The sequence below is a fragment of the Equus caballus genome, chromosome 7 (genome assembly GCF_041296265.1).
Source record: "Equus caballus isolate H_3958 breed thoroughbred chromosome 7, TB-T2T, whole genome shotgun sequence".
Taxonomy (NCBI): domain Eukaryota; kingdom Metazoa; phylum Chordata; class Mammalia; order Perissodactyla; family Equidae; genus Equus; species Equus caballus.
In genome coordinates, this window is record NC_091690.1 from 33,893,159 (window position 1) to 33,915,073 (window position 21,915).

At 38.0% G+C, this 21,915-nt stretch overlaps 2 protein-coding genes across 33 annotated transcripts in view; one reads left to right on the forward strand and one right to left on the reverse strand.

The window, feature by feature from the left end:
* Nucleotides 1-20,114, forward strand: part of LOC102150912 (endothelial cell-selective adhesion molecule-like) — a 32,926-nt gene extending 12,812 nt beyond the window's left edge. For 9 of the 17 annotated variants that reach the window (XR_011440525.1, XR_011440530.1, XR_011440521.1 and 6 more), the window contains 2 exons: nt 14,859-15,060; nt 15,256-15,861. Coding sequence is in view for 1 of the 17 variants with exons in the window: in XM_070272903.1 (XP_070129004.1) it covers nt 6,623-6,625; nt 14,859-15,060; nt 15,256-15,411; nt 16,895-16,914 (381 nt within the window). In the remaining 16 variants the exon portion in view is untranslated. Of the gene's footprint in view, nt 1-6,447; nt 6,626-14,858; nt 15,061-15,255; nt 15,862-16,894; nt 16,940-18,660 lie in introns of those variants that run through there. The other 8 variants (XR_011440532.1, XR_011440529.1, XR_011440531.1 and 5 more) reach the window with 4 other exon arrangements.
* MSANTD2 (Myb/SANT DNA binding domain containing 2) overlaps nt 1-21,915 on the reverse strand; it is a 30,298-nt gene that overhangs the window by 6,933 nt on the left and 1,450 nt on the right. The window contains exons 2-5 of one of the 16 annotated variants that reach the window (XR_011440519.1): nt 15,561-15,633; nt 14,527-14,573; nt 4,057-4,146; nt 88-187 (exon numbers count right to left, since the gene is read on the reverse strand). Coding sequence is in view for 5 of the 16 variants with exons in the window: in XM_023645061.2 (XP_023500829.2) it covers nt 88-343 (256 nt within the window). In the remaining 11 variants the exon portion in view is untranslated. Of the gene's footprint in view, nt 1-87; nt 4,639-14,526; nt 14,574-15,560; nt 15,634-21,915 lie in introns of those variants that run through there. The other 15 variants (XR_011440517.1, XR_011440515.1, XM_070272902.1 and 12 more) reach the window with 15 other exon arrangements.

Sequence of the window (21,915 nt, forward strand, 5' to 3'; positions counted from 1 at the left end):
AGATATTTGAGATATTAAGTACTGGTGCATATATAAAGGTACATACACACACACACAGATAAGTATCATATATATTAGCTTTCTTACCCAATTCCTGATCTGTGGGATAGCCATGGAGCTCCTGACTGTGGTTTCCCCAGTCCTCCTGTGAATACTCCTCCATAGTGCTGCCATCTGACTCCAGCTCCTGGTACAAGCCACTACTGTTAATAAGTACAGGCTGGCAGGGCTGAGCATCCCATCCTCCCTGACCAAACACCTGTTCCAACTGTTCAAATGTGTAACTGCTCTTTCTTTTCCCAACACCATGTTCTTTCACCCGACTGTAACACCTGCGAAGGGTCTAAGACACAAAGTCTTTTGTTATTCCTTTAAAGCTGTACTTCCTCTTCCAGGTACGGACCACAGACATTAATTACTATTAGACAGACACAGACAGACAAACATAGACACATTGTTACAGGAATGCTAGATTTCAAATTCATTATTATATTAGGAAAAAAATACTAATTTAGCATTTACTCAAACATGTTATAATTCAAACAATTATTTGGCAATTAATTATCCATTAAACAACAAGAAACATTACAACATTATTGCATGTACCCCATACACATATTTTTATACCCCCACCCCCTTTTAAAAAGAATAAGAAAAAAAAAGAAAACAAGAAATACCAGCCAGCCAATAGGATGCACACCTACCACAGAAGAGAAAGAGCTGCTATTGTGCCCAGAATTTGGAAAAAGTGAGGGGGAGAGAGGACAGAAAGAAGAATTTCCCAAAGCAAAGAATATAACCTTCCTCACTATTGATTAAGAAGGAATACAGGGTAAAAAAAAATTACCTAAACGAATTAGCTAGTAAAACATATTACTTCCATAGTTCATATTCTGTACTAACTCACTCTGTCTTTGGGGAAGTTGCTAAAATTTAAAAGAGGTCAAATCAATAATGCTACCAATTCCCATCCTCAAACGTCAATTATCAAGAAACAATACACTAATACCTATGTCTAAAAATTAGCCACTAATACTAGGCTATTCTGCCAACTCAAACTTCCAGCTAAGCAACTCAATAAATGAGGCCAATGATTTCTTTTTTTGAGGGAAAGTGAGGTGGAAGGGTGGTATTTCACTTCTTTTTCTGCTTCATGGCACAGCAAATAAATATCATTATGCAAGTCTGCAGATAAAACCTAGATAATTTTATTATCTTGCACAACACTTCAATTCTCTTCATGGTCAGCTAATGCATATTTCTGATTATTAGCCCAGTTTCCTTAGTTTATTGGCATATCTTATACGATATTCCAAACACAAATCAAGGACTTAGTCCCAGCTTCCAAATTCAGTTTAGTTACATTCAGTCTCTCTCCTCTGACTCCCTTCTACTTTACTGGGCTTCACTCTGAGAATTTTTTTGAGACAAGACCCTTTCTCCCTGGTAGTTCCAAAACTCAACTGTGCAAAACCAGTTCACCTCATACTTAATTTATACACATTAGCCAGATTACAAATTTCTCCTAAATGTGAAATTACTCTCCAGAAGCCAATATATCACCTTTTCTCACCAAACTAAAACAACTCTTAATAATCTTTATAAAGCCTCCATGAAAGTTCAGTATCTTTAAATCACAGTTGACAAACTACAAGGCACTCTGTCAAATACTCTGCAGATCTGTCCCTTGAGGCCAGAAATCCAGATGGGCAAAAAGGAATAATAAAAGCGTAACACATAAGATGATATTCCTCAGACATAAATAATGATTAGAGTCATAAACCGTCTTAAAACCAGCCAGCCTACCCCCTGCAGAAGCACCTGCCTCATTCTCCCTTTCTTGAGAACTCTTCTGCTGCCTCAAATGATGCCTTAAAGAACTGATAATACACTCTTTAAACGTGTTCCGTCTTTCTCTTTGTAAAGGACAGTCACAACTATATAACACAGAACTTTCTAGAACAAATCAGAAATGAACTTGGGAAATGTGTCATGGACAACCCTTCCAATGGAAGGCGACAAATGCCTGCAGCAGATCTCATTTGACTTTCTGCATAAATACTCCCCCTTCCCAGTGCCCTCTGCCCTCCTCGCAGGGATAGGAATTTGAATTGCAAACATCTCCTACCAACTTATTTTTATCTCACAATATCTAGTTTCTGCCTCCAAGAACACCCCAACCACTCTTTTCAACTCCTCTAAGGACCATAAATGGAGAGTCCCAGCCATGTCCCTTTCACCCTTCCAAGGCCATAAATGGAGATGGAAACCATGCCACTGCTTACTATGTACTGGCTGCCTAGAGAAAAGTATTCAGCACAGAAGAGCCTAGTCGGTTCTGTCACCGAAGCTTATTTCAAAAGTCAAGGAATAAAACTATTGTTCCTTTGAAGAAAGGTGCCACACTTATCAGGATGTGACATAGGCATAAGCAAAGCCACCAACCTTTGACAATATACATGGTGGGAAACCACAGAAAAGATTTACTTTCTTTGAAAGCACCAAATTGAGGTTAAAATTTCACTTGGCTTATGTAATTGTGAATACGGAAACTAGCAATATCTAATGGTTTTAGATATGAAAGAATAGTCAGATGATATATTTTATATTTCATCGAGAAAGCCTAACAGATCTTGCCACCTCTGACTTTGTAATACACTTTAATCGTGTAATATGTTGATATGTAAAATATCTATTAGGGGTCTGAGGAAAAATGTTTGCTAACTCCTAAATCCATATGATAGGAATCTGATGTATTGAAATAATATTAAAAAGATTTCCAAATTGATTTTAACTCTCTCAAGACATAAATATACATAAAAGGTAACTTCTTGGTTCAGTAAAGACCTAAGCGAAGGCTGTTTAAATAGGACACATCAACTAAAAAAAAGGAAAGAACTCAAACATCAGCTTGACTGCTACTATAAGAAACACTGGGATTTAGTTAAACTAGAGGGACTTTAGAAATGGATAAAAAGGACAAGGGAGACCTTCCAATTCTTATCACTCATAATAAATCAGAAAAGGTTACACTTTCCACACTCCAAATGATTAACCAAAGCAAACAATTAAATGATTGTATGACTGTGTTAACAGTCCTAAATAAAGCAACTTTAAAGCCTACTCTCAATCTGAGATTAAGATAATAATGCTCCAGAATCTAGGGAAAACGAAGTCTCATCTCCCGTTTCAGACAGGTTCTTGTTCAAACCCAACAAGAACCTCTATTTAGCTTTCTTGGAGAACCATTTCCTATTCAACACAAAAACGTTGCTTCCCTTCCTTCTTCCTTTACCTCACTCATCTTAGAAATTTATATAACATAAGTTCTAGCATTTTTTTAAAAATTAAGATATTGGGAGGAAAGAATTTGTTTAATATTATTAAAGACTATTCTATTCACAATTAAGAAGAACAATACTTTCCTTATTGTTAGACATTCCCATGGCAAATGAATATTACTGTCTCCTCCCTGGGGAAGAACTATGACATAGTACTATATCTTGAATGAAGTCATAGGGACAGAAGTCAGGAGAGTCCAGATAATCTGGATAGAAGAACTAAAGTATAGGAAACAACTTGACCGGGTGGTCAAATTGGAGGAGTTCATAGGTATTTGATTTGGAAGAAATGCCAAGTGAATGCTTACTAAATCCACCGTGCCAAGTGTTTAACGACTAAGTGTTTAAAAGGCAGAGAACCAGAGAAAAGACTTGAAAGACATCCCATTACCAAAGCAGGGAGAAAAATAAGATGGCTGACAACTGACAATTTATAGACACAGGGAAAGTTTTGCCAAAGTTTAAGATTAGAGTGAAAGGAAATGAGAGAATAAAGATGACATTCATTGTGGATGAATGTAAGGGGGTTCTACGGGGGAGGAGGGCAGGTAAACAAAGGCAGGAGTTTTAGATCGGCAGGATTGGGGGTTTAACGGCAGCAATGCAGAGAAAGACCCAGGATTACAGTACACGTAACATTAAATACAGTGCACAATGCAGCTATCTTGCCAAAGTAAGTAAATCCAGTATTGGGTTGTATAAGCAGAGGAATCACATGTAAGCTATGAAGGTGGCTCTTCCTCTCTATTCAGCACCGGTGAGGCCACAGCTGGAGCACAGCATTCAGTTCTGGGCATCGAACCAGCTACAAGAGAGGGAAATTGTAGAGTTCAGAAAAGGGCAAATAAAATAATGAAAGGCTTGGAAAATAAGATCTATAAGTAGGGCCAGTGGTTTCATCAAAGCCCTTCCTGACATTATATAAGCTACTTCTGGGGTAAAAAGATTTCTTTTGCTTCAGTGTCCTCTAGTCCCTCCTTTGACTTTCGGGAAGTGGGAAGAATTGAATTCTTCCCTGGTATAGCAAAGTAGGAAGCAAACTAAATAAATCATATGGACATATGCCAACAAATTGTGCTACTGGCTCAAGCATTTTCTCAAAATTTGCCCCATTTAACACAGTCATAAAATAATCACCAGGACAAAACCATTGTTCTAACAGAACGGACTGCAGGTGGAACAGGGTATATAATAAAGAGGAATAGAAATAAGGCATAATAGCTATATAAATGTGTTAAGAAAACACTGGCATGATCAGTCTAAGAAGTCAGGGGAAAAATGAAGTCACACTGCATGGAGGACAGCTTAGTTACAACAGCAGGAAACAATGTTACAAGAAAAAACAAGCAGTGAAACAGATTTTCAAATGTAGTTGTCAAAATGGCCATACTAGAAATGGATTATATAGTTTATCTCAACCCTCTGCCAACTAAATATGGTGAATTTGAGATCCTTTTAACCCAAATGATTAAATAAAAAATACACTTATTTGCAAACGAAGTCTCAAAAATCATATTTTATATTCCACAAGAGATAGGGAAAATTACACTGGGAGCAAGTCTCCAGTGACTGATTGTTTATTAAAGTGTTAAAAACAATACCTCAGTCTAAGCAGCTGTGTATTGTGAAGCAAAAAAAGTCTTTGTGAAAGAGATCTATTTTCTTCCTTTAAACTATTGTAACTATTACAAACTAGTTGCTCTTAGTTAATTGAGGTGAAAAAACAGAGTCTATTTCAATATCTTTAAGAAAGACTCAAAATTTCTTTAATTAGTTTTATTTTCTTACTGTGAGCACCAAAGGTAGGAAAGAAAAAACCCTGAAAAAGCAGAAATTAAATAAATAAACACATTTCTGCACACAGTAAGAGGGATGTTAAGAATATAGTATAAATTACTCTATATAAACTCTTGACACAGAACTGTAACTAAAGATTAGGAAGTCACCTAAGGCAAAATCCATCTGGGGCCAGCAGAACTTTTAGATTTTCTATATATTAAAATCTGGCAAACTGACTTGCCAATCACCTCAATCCTTTAAAACCAACCAAACAAAAACCCCAAAAATGAAAAAAGACAGCACTTGCTTCACAACACCCCCTCCCCCGCCCAGTTCTTGGAGCTACAGGAAGTTTTGGCAGGTGAAAGATCATTTTATTCTTAAATTTTCCTTTTCCTTTTCCTCTCCACAATAGAGGTTCTTCACTTATTTGAGTCATGGATCCCCTCCCTGGAAAAATGCACATACAAAACTGTTCAATACAATTTCAAAGGGAACAGGAACTCTCTGAAAGGCCCACATAAGAACCTGGAGTGAAAAAACTGCTCTATACCATGAGGTTGTTTATTACATAAAAGAATGTAACAAGTATTAGTCAGAAAACCTAAAATAAGGTGGATTTAATTTGTCTTAGGTTTTACAAGAGATTCTACAGATTGGGACAAGCCAGTCTAAGTACAATTTGTCCAGACTGCTCAATGTCCTGCTCATTGAGATAAAGCAGCATTAGTACTTCCTTTAAGAGGCAAATTAGCCAAATACCCCTGTTTCTTGAAAGGAACAACTTCTATCAGTAAAAGCATAGAAAGATATCCATTTACCCTTCACAAAAATATAGCACTTTTTCCCACCTGCTGGGGAAGAAATCTTTTTCTAAAGTGGCAATTAAGCAATATTAAACAATTCATAAATTATGCTGATTATCTGTTCCAATTGTATCACATAGTACTTGATCAATCATTATCTGATTAACTTATCGATATAGATGCTAGATAAATTACCTAAAGTAACAACTGAGAACAGGGAAATTCACACATCTAGAAACAAGTATAGGAAAGTAAGTCTTGACTACATTCCTTAGTAGTCACAAAGGCTAAGATTTAACATCTTACATTTTAACACTGTCTAAAGACTAAAAGGTCTCAGAGGAATAGGCAATGTCTACACTAATTCAATCCTTTTTATTTATTTCTATTTTTGGTGAGGAAGATTGGCTGAGCTAACATCTGTTGCCAATCTTCGATTCTCTTTTTGCTTGAGGAAGATTGTCACTGAGCTAACATCTGTGCTGGTCTTCCTCCATTTTCTATGTGGGACGCCGCCACAGTGTGGCTTGAGGAGCGGTGTGTGGGTCCGCACCCAGGATGCAAACCCACGAACCCAAACCACCAAAGCGGAGTGCGCAAACTTTACCACTACGCCACCGGCTAGCACCACTAATTCAGTCTTTAACCCAATGGGATCAAAGTCTGCTCTATTAATCTGCTGAAACCGTTCATATTATGGTAAGCACTATGTTCTTAATTACTAAGAAGAATGGTCTTCAAACTTTGTCCTTAACTCATTTGACAATCCTGCAGCACTTGATAGTATTCATTACCTATCTGTGTCTCTATCTTTGTCAAATATATCTTTAATATAACTTTCTATAAATACTGATTGACAGGAGGGGGTAGAGCTGCCCAAGGCTTTAACGGCGAATAAAGTTCCAACTTTCAAAACATAATAAAAGTTTTGAAAGGAAAAGAACCTTAGAGATTATCTAGTCCAACTTCCTCACTTAAAAAATGAGGAGCCAAGGACCCAAGACAAGTACTTCTTCCAAAGGGATATGGCATCTAAAAATTACCAAATGCCATTCACAAAGTGTTTCCTAAGGGAGCCATTCCACTAGATTGTAAACTCCATGAGGTAGGCATTAGGCCTGTCTTGTTCACTGTTTTCTGAGTCCAGAACAGTGCCTATCATGTTAGGATTGTTCAAAGTATATTTATTAGGTAAATGAATTAAGGTAATTTCGAAGTAGTAAATTACTAGCAAGAAGATCAAATTTTTCTTAGCAAAGAAAATCCAGAAACTCATCATTCAATCACAATAGTCGATTATATTTATAAATCAACGAATCCAAGGTAGGTAGGGCTCCTACAACCTTTTGAAAAAAGCAGGAGCAGAATAGGGTATAAAACAGATACAGCTACAATTAGCAAAGCAAATTAATTTCTTTGCAACAAAGGAGGCCTAGCTGTAGAGGGCAAGGCTATTTTTAAAACATCTAACCTTGTTACATTTTTCTTTGCAGGGGAGGGGTCACCTGCCAAATGCAACTCTGCAGCCCCACCCAAATTTTAGTATTTCTTATGCCTTACAAACTAAATAAAATATTCAAGAATACAAAGTAGTTCTGTCAAAGATCGAAAAGGAAAAAGCCTCAATTGTTCCCTGAATTTTAATAGGGTCAAACAGAAGAATGACCACCAGAAACCAAGAGATCTTACCTCTCGGCAGCCTCAGTCTCTGTGGGGACTGTCCAGGGCTGAATCCTATTAGCTGGCACTTCATTCCGAACCTGGCTATCAACGACTCACTTTTCTGTCTATAACTGGTCAGTACTGTCTTCATGAGGGAAAAATTCTTGCAAAGAACAAATAATTCAAGAAATTTTGATTCTCAGTGAGTGTCAATGCCTAAATTTTGTAGGTTCCTCCATGCTAGCAGCTGAAGGTCTTGCCCATTCAGATTAGGAAGAAAAAACCCTCAAGGAGGAGAACACTAATTGTAAAAAAAAAACAAAAAAAACCAAAACCCCCACATCTTCCATTGCTCAAGGAACTATATTCATGTGACCATAAAGCCTTTAACCCTACACTGTAGGTAAATCATATGGCTACTCACACAACATCTCATCTTGGCAGTAACATTATAAAAGCCATACCTAGTATGCGTGGTCATGTTTAAGGACTTCTTTGGGATACAAGAATCCTTCTAGACATGGAATCCTCAAGTGCTTCTCTATTTAGTACAAGACAGGTCAAAAAATCAGGGTATACTGAACTACTTAACTATTTCAGACATAAGCAGCAACAGAAATTAGTCATCAAAGATAGATAACACTATTTGCCTAGAACTTCCTCCCCACCTAAAAGGGGAAAACAATCAGTTGTTTGGTAAAGAACTGACTTGGATTAGAGGTTATTTTCATCTGACTCCTACTTCACCTCTCAAGTTGCTACGTTGGCAGCTCTCTCCAATCTTTTTCTCAGTACTTCATAACCTGGGGCACCGTATATGTAGTAACTAAAAAAAACACATTCTAGAGAATTATCTAAAATATTTCTAGGACAGCAGAGCAGAATCATTTATCTTTAAAGCCCTCCCATACAAAAACACCTTGCATTACACACTAATTGTTCCATAATAAACCATGTCTAAAAATTAAGAACTACACATGTATACACACACACACACACATTACCAAACAACCTCAAACAGCTTTATTGTTAACAACATTGTATTGCTTACCCAACACAAAGGCACTTTCTTCTATTCATGAGACCAATGCTTAAGAGGGAAACCGCAGGGCAGGTTTTCCCTCCTGAAATTGATGGCCATTTTCTTTCTTTCATATGTTGACCATATGATTCTCTCAGTTTTGCAGTTATTTTCTTACTAAAAACTACCATCTATAATGCAAAGGTAACCTATAATACAGATTTTTTCCATTAGCAAATTTTACATATTTGGTTGTGAAAAAAAGAAATAATCTTGACATCTAGATAAATCATCAAAAAAGTAAGGTTATTAAAAATCCTCCATCAAGATATCTGGGTACAAGCATTAAGTCAAGATTCAGTCAATTGTTAAAAAATGGTAAATACTGAATTACTTCAAAAAGTGTGGGTTTTTTTGCATTTACATGGTATAAACTACAGGTCTAAGTGCATGAAAAGAATACACCCTCATATCCTGACACATACCCTTTTATTGAAAAACCTGAAAATAACATGTTTTAAGTTTAAGCATCTGTCCTTGGGAAACTGAATTTATTGAGGAAGTTGTTAGAAAGAAATCCAGGTGATAACACTTTTTATAGCTCATTTGATAGAATTTTTGTATTTTATTCTTACCTTTATGAGGATTGCTAAAAGCAATGGCCACATGAAAAAGTCTGTACCTTTTACAAAAATCAAACATTTTCCATATGCAGCTCAACATCCATGTATGAAGTGAACCACAACGACCATTTCCTCAATGCCTACTGTGCACTGAGATCTGGGTTAGCAGTTTACATTTATTATTCCCAATTTTTACAATAATCCTAAAAGAGAGGGTCTCAGGATACAGACTCTGAGGAGACCGTGTGCAGGTTTACTGGGAAGGGCTCTTGAGAACACCACCTGACAAAGACTGAGCAGGACCGGGCAGAGAAAGTTGAAGACAGACATAGTTGTAGCAAAGCCCTCGGCTAATCCTAAAGGAACTTGGATGACCCCTCAGAGCTGTCCTGAATTGAAGCAAGGGGGCTGTACTTTGTATTTCGGCACTGACCAGTGACTGGCTTCAGGCTGCCACCAGAGAGGGGGCCTAGCCTGGGGGTAGACAGCTCCCTTGGGCAAAAGGAAATTCTTGGGAGGAATTCAACCAGAAGCCTCATCAATCAGTGCTCCGGTCAGCTGGGGGGACCATGTCTCTCTCCTGGAGGAGGGGTCTTGGCAGTGCAGCACATATATAGGGAAGGCATGTGGGTATCCCTATTTAACAGAAAAGACAACTAAGAGAAAGTCAACAGCTTATCCAAGCTCACTATCAGAGGATCTTTAAATTCATCTTAGGTTGCAAAAGTAGGATGCTGTATGCTTCTCTTCAGAGACATTGAAAAGCATAGAAAGTCACTGTATTTACCTTTTTGCCATAATTGCTGGGAAATTCATAGCTCATTTTAATATATAGCTGAGGTAACCGTATTTACCTGGGTTACTGCTATACTCCTTGCACTCTCTGACTTCTTATTTTCTGGTTCTATTTTTAGCTTTCTTCACATGCATATACACTTTTTGGTATATTTATATTATATATTATAAAACAGTCTATCTCATCCCCATCACCTCTAAAAAGAAGAGTACCCAAACCATTTAGACATCAGGTGGACAATGGCAGGCATAAGGTAGTGGACATTCCATGGTCTCCTTTGGTAAGCCACATCATTACCTGCTTTTACTGTCAAAAAGTAATTCTACTTTGTAATGTTTCTCCTTACTTCCTTTAAGGGGAGTTGGTAGTCCAATAAATATAATCATTTATATAAAGACTTGAATGGATAACAATGATTATTCTACAACAAAAGCTTTATTTATGTTTCAACATGTTTTAAATTCCTCCTTGGGACTTCCAAATCAATGTTTCTCATTATGTTTATAAACTTAGGACACCATGAATTATCTGCAAGAATTTTTAAAATTTGTGTTTATTTCTATGATAAGAAACATGTATGAGCATAATGATGTCCATCTGGGTGTTGCTCTGTGATTTTAGTATTGCATTTATGACTGTTTATGATCACCCTGTTGCCAAAATATCACTTCAATTGTCAAAATTTAATAAAGGTGAGCTGATGATTCATAAAGGGGCAATATAACCAAGTGGTTAAAAGCATGGAGCCACACTGCTTAATCTAGCTTCACCACCTGCTAGCTTTGTGACATTAGACAAATTAATCTCACTGTGCCTCAATTTCTCCATCTGTAGGGTGAGGCTACTAACAGTACCTCATCACAGATTTGTTGTGTTAAATGAAAAAGTACAAGTAGAGCATTTAAAACAGTGTCCACCTAATAGCTGGAACTCAGTAAATGTTAGCCATTATTATTATTACAAAAACAGTAAGAGTGGCACCATATGGAGAGCAAGCTGCCTTATGTATACAGGTTAGTCCAAGTAGAGAAAAAGTAGCAGCACAGTTTTATCACAAAGCACACAGTAGGAAGAACAAATTCAAAAGAACCTCACTGCAGCAGCCAGTATCAGAACCTCCTTTGGAAAGGCAAGTAAGTTTCAGCTAAGCCACATCATCCCATAAAGGAATGCTAGCTTGATTTTTTTGACTTTTAGTTTTATTAGTACTTAAAGTGTTTTATAAAGTTTTTGTTTGATAATACGTGAGATCTATAAGTAAAAGGACTTTACACCTACATTTAGGTTTGTTGCATATTTAGTAACATTGTTACATGAACATGTTTTTGCCCGCACATTCCTCAAGTTTCAGAAACACCTGGCTACATCATCATAGCTTCTTCAACTTTGTGCTCATATTTCCTCTTTTATAGATAAAAGCCAATCATTTGAGCATTTCCAAAGGTTCAGTCTTGGCAAGAATATGGGGACTAACACCCTAACATATAAATGAAGCCGGAAGAAAGGTTCCCTAACTACAGTCCAGAGTGAGGAGTAGGCCCCACTGGCTGGGCTACCTGTTCACAAAAAGCAGGAGGCAGGCAAAACTCAGCATGAATCAAATAAGGAGGAGTAATGACATATATATTTTCTTAGAGTTCAAAAGAACAGAAAGCACATAGATCTCTCATTCCTTTTTTGGCGCATGTAAATTTACAGGAATTAAAATCAGATTCACCATCACTTCTTGAAAAATAACATTTCATGCATATGTGCTTATGCTACAGTGAAGAAGTTAACATTTTTCTCTTGACTTTTTGTCTTAATTTTTTAACGTGGTTTATATTACTTATATAAAGAATATTTTATGCTGTTCTAAAATTGGCACAACTCTGATCTCTCAAAGTCCAACTATTAACCATGTTTCCTAACTTGCATGAGCGAGAAGAGACATTACCTGGTTTTGCTGAAGGCTGAACCTCAGGACCCAGCACAGGGGTGCTCATTATCTAATGACTGAATGAATGCTAACAATGTTGTACTTTGCTGCTTGGTGGGGCAAACCTCAGTGACAAGTGGACATATCACAATAAAAAGGCATACTATAAAATCATGTAAATCATTCTTAATAAAGCAAAGGCAAATGAATTTCTATTTCTTAATTCATAATGAAAGGTAGAAACCTCAAACTTTGAGGTCAATAAGGCTGATATCAAGGAATATCATATTTGAGGCTTTTCTTTCTAACTGTGTTAATTGTTTTGAATTACATATTTTATTTATTTAAAAAAATTTTTTTTGGCTGAGCAAGATTTGCCCTGAACTAACATCTATGCCAATCTTCCTCTATTTTGTATGTGGGTTGCCACCACTGCATGGCCACCGATGAGTGGTGTAGGTTCACGCACAGGAAACAAACCCAGGCTGCCTAAGCAGAGCACGCCGAACTTAACCACTAGGCCAGGAGAGGCCAGCCCCCTAAATTACATATTTTAAAGATCATATTGTTTTCTACCAAAATCTAACCTCCTTGAAGGCAGGGGGTTTTCTCAGTTTTGTTCACTGATGTATTCCCAGCACCTAAATCAATGCCTAGCATGCAGAAGCAGCTCAACAGACTTTTGCTGAATGAGTGGATAAATGAATAAAACTTCCTTAAGGTTGTCTATGGCAGTTGAGAGATCAATAAAAGGTTGAGGGACTTTTTGACCTATCATACTTTTCTTTCTAAATCATAAACAAGCTCTTTCCATTTACAGAAAAGCATTTGTAAATTTAAAATAATAATAATAAAAGCAGTTTTTGGTAGATATGAACTTTATTCTGGTTTTATTAATATCAATTACAAACATAGTTGACTTATTTGGATAAATGAAGCAATGTGAAGGTAGATAGTAGAGAAACAATACTGTGAGTTTCAAAAATTCAGGCTATTACAACAAAGCAGTCTTACAAAGGCTGAGAAAATGTAACTAGGAAACATACCTAAGTAAATAACTACCATTCTACTGTATCAATTTATATTGAAGGAAATATTATTTGGAAACTCAAAATATGTAATTTATGAATACAGCCAAGAACACATATATGAAAATGATGGCTGTTATTCCTAAAATGATGGCTGAGAATAAACAGAGGTTTGTATCTTACTAAAGAATAACAACATGCATCTCTAAGTGACAAAATAACACTCACTTGATTAGTGCCAAGAAAAAAAAAGTTTTTCCATTGGCTCTCAAGAACTCTCTTAACTCAAATAGGTAAGAATAATACAGATTAAAACACATGCCTTTTTCCAATATGCAGACATTTTTCAATTATTCAGAACAATTAGATGGGGAAGACTCTGCATAGATTACAAACTCCAGATAATTTGTAACATATGCATATAAGGCACAGATTTATTAAGCATTCATTTTTCAACACTGAATAAAGTTTTTGCAATGGTAAATAGTAGGCAGAAGAACACACTGCATGAACCCCAGAACAGAAATAAATAATCACAGCAATCCTAACAATCAGTTGTTTAAAAGTTAAAGCTCTTTATAGTACTGGTCTTTGTTTTTGAAACTCAAGAAGTTTTTTCTCCCATTTTGAAACATTTGTTAAACATTACACAGATATAACCTTCCAAAAGGGAAAAAAACTCCTATCCCACCTCAACCTAGTGATGTGAGCATCCTTCAGAGTGCCTGTGTGACAATGAACATTTGAAACCTTAGATCTGAATTTTAGTTCTTGCTCTCTGGTAATGTTAGAAAAAAAGAAGGCAGGATCATCATTCCTGAAGACTGGAGAGCAGATCAGAATCCAAGAGTCTGTACAGAGTATATCCTAGAGATAACACAGACACGACTGTCCTAAAATGGTTTTAGCTGGATCTCACTGGGTTCTAGAACCAACTCCAAAAACTTAAGCTATGAACTACTGATGATCTTTGAGGGCCACAACAAAGAATCCTCTGCGTAAATTGGTAGAGAAGTACATAGTGAGTTGTATGACAGGTTAAGATCTAATAAATCCTATAAATTAAAATTTTCAGATTCTCCAAACAGCCCCACTGATTTTGATGTTTCTGAAATCTGTTCTCTTCGCTCTATTTTCACTGCCACTGTTTGGCCTTTTGTCTAGCTTACTGTAAGAAGCCTTTAAGTGATCTTTGTGTTTCCAGTCTTACCCTTTCCAATTCACTGTCCACAGTACAGCCAGTTCTAGAACTTAAGACTAACCCTGTCAACCCTCAGCTTAAAATTCTTTGATGATTGGGACAAAGTCCAAACTCCTTAGCACATCATCTGACCTCCTGCTTATGTCTCCAAGCCTCATTTCTTACCACTTCCCACCTCCTTTGACTCTCTTCCCTCAAACCCTAGGCTCCAGCTATCTAGAACTATATGGTATAAAACACCTCACCAGAATATCTGAGACATGACCCATTCCAAATTAATGATGTTTCTGGAGTTTTGATACCTTAGGTCTAAAAGAAAAAGAGCACAATGATTGAAAAAAACAATCTCACCTCAGTATCTTCTAATCGTCTTTCATCTACTTGCAGGTTGCCCATTCCTGGGTTGGGAAATCAGTTTTAGTGGGTTGTTGACCACCTTTCTAAACAGTGCAAGTGGGTGATGAAGAGACAATGTATAGGGAACAAGAGCTGTTCTGGTGAAGAGGACCTGGGGCGGTGAGGGGGTGACTAGGAAGACGGGGTGAATGAGGGGCTGGTACAGGTTAGAGGGGATGGGTGCAGGTGAGGGGCATTTGAAGACTGCCAGTTTGGAGGAGGGGGATTAGCTAAGCTGCGGGCACAGTGCAGGCAGGTAGTAACGGGGAGGTGTTCTGCCCCACCAGGTGTTGGCGTACATCAGTGGGACCCTGTCAAGCAAACCTGGAGCATCCCTGGTCTACCCCATGCCCTCCCGGAATGTGTCACTGCGGCTGCAGGGCCTCCAGGAGAAAGACTCCGGGTCCTACCTCTGTTCTGTGAACGTGCACGACAGTCAAGGCAAAGAGAGGGGCCATGGCAGCAAAAGTTTAGAACTCAATGTGCTGGGTAAGTGAGAAGCACACCCTCTCCAATATCTCCCCACCCCCATGGGAGGCCAGGCAGGTCTCTCCCAAGTGGCTGATGCAAAGCCTGGGGGAGGGGCAAATGGAGCAACAGAAGGGTATTGTGTGTGGGAGGAGGGGGCTGGGGGGTCTGTTGGTCCCTTGGGGGTGAGTTTTTAACCAGTCTCCCCTCCCTCAGTTCCTCCAGCTCCTCCATCCTGCCGTCTCCTGGGCGTGCCCCGTGTGGGGACCAACGTGACCCTGAGCTGCCAGTCCCCAAGGAGTAAGCCCGCTGCCCAGTACCAGTGGGAGCGGCCACCCCCATCCCCTCAGGTTTTCTTTGCACCAATTTTAGGTGAGGGAACTTGTGGAGACAAGTGACACTGTGGCTGGGGTGGGGGAAAGACCCGAGGTACCAGAGAGACTGGGGTGAACAGGGGAGGCGCTGCTGAGAAGTCCTGGGGAGAAGGAGGATGTGGGGAGGGGTGGAGAAAGAGGGCCTACCAGGTGCAGGCATCGTGCTGGGTGCTTCCCGTGCTGTGCTTGTGTTACTCAAGAGGCTCTGGAGCTACATAATCTGCATTCAAATAGAATAGAACATATCAGAGTGTACTGCACATAATTAAGTATAGTGTCATTATGTGGATTAAATAAGTTAATATTTGTAAAGCACTTAGTGCATGGCACATAGTAAGTGTTAGCTATAATCATTATTATTTTGTGAAATTTGTTTCAGTTATATATACATTATGTGAGTACTAGACCACAGGATAAAATCTATTTCTTCTTCTTGTATGTCCAAAAAGATGCATTGCTTTGGTTTTTCTTTCCAGTATGTAAATTAAGAAATGAGATATACAATGGATATTTGCACAACTACAATTCAACATCAAAAAGTTATTTATCAAAACATAGATATAATCTAGAATTATGTCTACAGTTAGTTTAGTTATTCCAAAACTATCTGCTCTGCCCTTTATCTTGGTTCTTTATGACACCACCAACCATTCATTCACAGTCATAGCTTCACCAAATGCCATGCAGTATAGCAAATTGTTCTTCAGTTGAAAGGCATGACTTTTTAAATAGCTGATCATTTAAACTTTCTGGAACAACTGCCGTTAACTGGACACCTCCAGTTTTGGATTCTTGGACAAAATATATCTTACTGTCTTTGAAGTTTGCAACGTTCTAGGTTATGCTGCCTCTGGGCTTTTATCCCAACTGCTCATCTATCTCTACTCACTTCTGCTCAATTGAATGCCACTTCACCTTCAGAATCCACCTCCTGAAAGCCTAAGATGGCATGCCCTTCATGTGTGTGCCTGTAGCACGATGAGCTTACCATCAACACAATACACAGACCTTGCTCACGATACTGCAACTGGTGCTTTAGTAGCCTGACTCCTTCAGTGGAAGGTGGACACCTTGACAGTAAATGGTACACTGCTCTATTTAGGGCCTACTGCAGGAGGCACCCAAATATTTGTTGGTGATAAAAAAAATTAAGTCCTTACTTTGGACTTTAGTATTTAATGAAACCCTGAGATGAATCTGTCAGTTTCATCTGATGCAAGGGAATGGGCAAGATCTCCAAATCCTCCCCCACATGCTTGGACTTTAGTCAAGAATTAAGTTCCACATCTTTCCCATTTCCTAAGGGCAGTGGAATTCAAGGGCCTAGTCCCACTAGATCAGCCAAGAAAGGAATCAAAAAGATGCTCAGAGATCTAAAGCACTGGTCTTCAACTGGGGTACCCATAATCCTTCTATAATGACTGATGAAGGCACCCTAAAACCTCAGGCATTACTGTCATTCCCAGTCTTGTATTTTTTAGGTGTGAAGCATGGCCCCTGAATTTAGAATAACCAAAGCAATACAGGTTAGTGATATTATTTCTTTTAAATCTAAGTGGAATACTGTCTGATCATCAACATTTTCAAAATACATTTGATAAAACCTACAGATAAAAATTTGGGTGGATTTTTCAGATTCATAGTACATTATTCAATAAATTTTACAGGCAATCCTCATCTTACTCATCTCTTACTAGATTTAATATTTCCTATATCCTGTTAACTTCCTGTAAACTTTCAAACATGTGACGAAAAAATTTTAATGTCAGCTTAAAAATCTTTGAGAGAGTACAGGGATTTCAAAACTCTTTTGGGAATATATAAGCAAAAAATTGGAACACTATTTATTCCAAAGCTGTTCTGACCAATACCATAGCCACTATCCACATGTGGCTATTTAAATCTAAATTAATTTAAATTAAAAATTCAGTTTCACAGTCACACTAGCCACATTTCAAGTGCTCAATAGCCGCCTGTGGCAAGTGGCTACTACACAGTGGCTGTTGGACAGTGCAGAAACAGAACACTCGTATCATCACAGAAAGTTCTACTGGACAGCTCTGTCCGAGACAACCAAGAAGATGACACTGTTTGCCCCAGCCAACTAAAGTTGTAATATTGTATTCCTTGCACTAAAAGCTCCTCCTCCTAGAATGGTAGATCATTTTTCTTGACTTCTATCAAGGTTGCTCCTACTCAGGGGTAAAGTGACAGGGAGGACAAGAAGGAACTTCGAGCTCCCCCTAGAGATATGAATGTATAGCCAAGAAAATCCTTTCACAAAATAAAGACTTCTTTAATACTCTGAATAACAACTTACATCCTACACTGTTCAATATGGTAGCCACTAACCACATGTGGCAATTTATAATTTAAAATTAAATTAACTAAAGTGGAATATAATTAAAAATTCAGTTCCTCAGGCACACTAGCCACATTCCAAGGGCTGAACAGCCCCATGTGACTGGTGGCTATCTCACTGAACTGTGGTAGATATAGACCATTTTCATCAGCAGAGAGTTCTATGGAACAGCACTATTTGTACTATGTGCTTTCTAAATTCTTTTTGCCTTTTACATATCCTCTTAATGAAAGATCCAGAATATTTCACTCCACTCTTTACTAGATTTTCCAAAATGCCAGGAAATAAACTCAGAAGCCTATTCATTCACAGTTTTAACATGTGTTTGTTAGATCCCTTACCTCCAAAACTGAAAGCCTAAATATAAGCGTATGGTCAGTAGTCTAAGATGGTCTATTCTTCGAGGATATACATCAAGCCCCTGTCAGACTCACAAGTAGACAAGCAAACAAGAATGCACAAGCTTGCGGGTAACAGTGGCATGGGAACAACAGAAACTAAGTATGAAAAAAATGGAAGGAAACAAATCTGACTAAATCTTTCTTACAAACTATCTGCGTGGTATACCACATTTCTTGAAAATCTGTCAACAATAAGGCAGAGGGAAAGGCTTGTCTGCAAACCCCAGAGAGAAGTCCTCAGAGATGGGCAGAGTCTATTAAAATGCTTACAGAGGGGCAAAGGTATCTTTGGGCTCCAAGCTATCTTTGCCTTATTGGTTCTCACAAACAAATACTGACAAAGCTTGATAGCCAAAATAAAAGACCAAATAGACTATACTGTGATTTGTCTGCTAAAGGACGAGATTTGTTCCAAAGATTATGACAATTACTGATGAATAAATCTAAGCAACGTCCCTAAAAAATGAACCATTTTGTTTGCTAGGCAGAAGACTCCCTATCACTTTTAAATTTGTCTGATGAGCAACCAGCACTGATCTGGCAAAAATAAGTTTTTTAGGTCATATGATCACCTTGCATTTCATTTCATCTTGAGGCAGAGCTAGAAGTACACATCTGTTTGAAAGACATTGGCTTTAGCCAACTCTCAAGAGGCAAATTTCTGGAGAACACCCAAAAATATGGGACGTGAGAAGGAGTTTTGCAGTGCATCAGATTCACTGACTGAAGTGTGAATACAGCATCTGGCTCAGAAGTGAATGTGTTCATGAATTCCACGTTCAGATAGATCTTTCAACTACTACAGTATGGACTGTGATGAGCTCTCTCCCTCCTTTGAAGTCATCACACTTATTGTCTGCTTTAGTCACATGACACTTAATCAAGTAATGCATTGCATACCATCACTTGTGTTGTCTTGTACAGCTTTTTAACTCTTTGATGTTCACTGTTAGCTCTTGCAGTGTATATTACAGTTCTTTTATTCATCCAAACACCTAGCAGACAGCCCTGCACATAATAAACACTCGAGTATTTGGTGAATGGAGATATGGAGAAAAGGCCTATAGAAAAGGGGAATGGAATGACCAGACAGAAAACCACCTATTTGTTTATCTGACTCCAAAATTAGGCTGGAATTGCTGGTGGACAAACTTTCTTCTGGTAAACAAACAAAAAGCATCAAAACTTCAGAACCAAACAATAATCTGTGTAGCAAGGCAGTCTCAGGCACATGGAGTAACAGGACATGTCAGACTTGAAAATGAAACTCTTTGCAGCAATAAACAAATGTTTATATCTGACTTTATGTTAAAATTCTGTGTGTGTAGAAATATACATATTCACTTGAACAGTATTTAAAAATAGTGCCTTTGTAGCAAAATCCAAGAGTTATTAATTCAATTCCCATATGTACAATTTTAATACTTTTACTGTATAAAAAAGAGGACTGAGGCACGGTCCAGAGAAGGGAAGTGATGTGCTTTAAGGTCTTTCAGGAAGGTGGTCAGGGAAGAGGCTGGGATAAGACTCAGCTTTCTGATGCCCTCATGGAATGAAATGAAATCAGCTACATCAACAGTTGAAACTATGATTAAGGGAAAATTTCATGGAAAAACCAAAGTTACTATATATATCTCTCTTCCCTCCATTCAAACTTAAAAGAAATTATTTACTGCGTTTTCATAATTGAATTTTGATAGAATCTTTAAATACATTAGACCAGAAATACAACTGATGCACAAGGTGGGTTCCTTCCCTGGGAGCCGCCGACATGAGATCACATTTAAGTAAGCCACATTAGTCCACACAAGAACTTCCTCACAGTCCATATCTTACTGCACTGTTTTGTTTCTATTTTGTAAAATCTAAAGCAAAAAGGATTACTGAAGTTCTTCTTACAGTTCTTATCAACACAATAAAGTGAAAGAGATCTCTGAATTACTCATCTGTTCTAATCGGCATTTCTGAAACTGAGATCTAAAGATTTGTTTTCAGGGGTTTGGGATTCTCTGAGAATTTTGTAAGGCTGTGTTTTTATTTTCATAAACATAATCTGGATTACTTGGACATCCACCTCACAACTGTGAAAGGCTATGATTTCAGTGATCACATTTGCTTCCATGCTTAAGATAACATTCATACTAAATTCTCCTAGAGGGGGAGAGCTTAGTTTTCAATGCAGTATTTTTCAAACTGGGATTCAGAATCTATGTCTTTGGGTTACAGATTGAGTAACGCTGCTCTAGATTTTTATACTTTCCAAAATTCTCCTTCTAGACTTTATTTGGTGAATTTAATAAATATGTATCTAATGCCCAGTATGTGCTAGGCACTGAAGATACAGTAGCAAATAGGAGAGACCAGAACTTGTCTCTACAGAGATTAAATTCTGGCAGGAAAGACCAACACAGTTTATGAAGTTTGGTTCCTTGGTTGAAATCACTTGAGCAGAGCACTTAAAAAAATCCAAACAATTATCTGCGCTCCTTTTCATCAGCTACTGTGGATCAGAGAGCCCATCATCATCACGTACATATTCTCAAAATACTCTAAGAGCTTGAGGTCAGTTTGGTCTTCTCTGGAAACAGGTAAACTGATCCTCTTTCAAAAATTCTTCAGAGAAGCTCAATCTCCTTTCCTTGCTTTAGGTTATGCTTCTCATAACTGGACAAGGATGCAATCCAACTAGACAGTTCTTGGTCATTTGAGAAACGATTTTATGGAGAGATTTACATTCAGTGAGGTTTTGATAGCACAACACTTTCTCTTTGATTGGGAAATTTCTATGGACAAAAATCGATCAAGGTAAAACAGTTACAAATGCCTAAGGTGCACTTCTAAAGTCAAGAGAAGTTCATGGATAGACGCTAACCAGTACAGTGCAAAAACTCTCCCCAAAATTTAACCTTAATGACCTTGAATAGAACAATGAATGGGATTAAAAGAGCAGAGCCTACTATTAGCCACTACTTTAATCCTGTCTATAAGCTACTATTTTAATGACATCTTTGTTTAAAAAAAAAAAAGAGGGGGGCATAAGAAGACCCAAAGGTACATGTTATCAAGTAAACCAATTTAATTTTGTAATTCAGAAATGGGTGCCAAATTCCTTGAACAAAAGTTAACACGTTTGAAATATCTTAGGACCAAATTTTCTAAGCAACAATGTCCCAGGATGAACAGTACTTGAGCCAAGATCTCTTGAACTTTGGAGCAATCTCCTCCTTTACTGTGCTTATGATTGTTCTTACTGGGTTTTACCCCCAAGGAATTGAGGTAAAAGTGCCATCCTACCAGAAAGGAAGTGCACAGGTACTATGACTGTGAACAAGAAGTGGTTCAATGAAAACTGGGAGGAAGAATCCTACCAGAATCTACGAGACACTATGATGAGGGAACTAGCTTACCTAAAAAACAACTCCATATCTGCCAATAAAACAAATTTGAACGCCTGGATTGAAAGTCAGCAGAAACAGCAAAACAATAACGAGGCTGGTGCTAATTTCCAGCCCAAATTAAGCCTCTGTATTTAAACGTTCAGATAACACAAGGAGAGCCAGATGCACACTGAGAGCTTTACTAGTCACCACATCGGGCACAATAACTAAAGCAGGGAAAAACTGGCTTTCATGAAGGAGCTTAGTCAGAAACGTAAAAGGGCCTCAAGCCAATCTAACTCTAGAGGCACCGCCACTCCAAATTCCAGACCAACTCTCAGCCAGGCTAACTTTAATTGTGC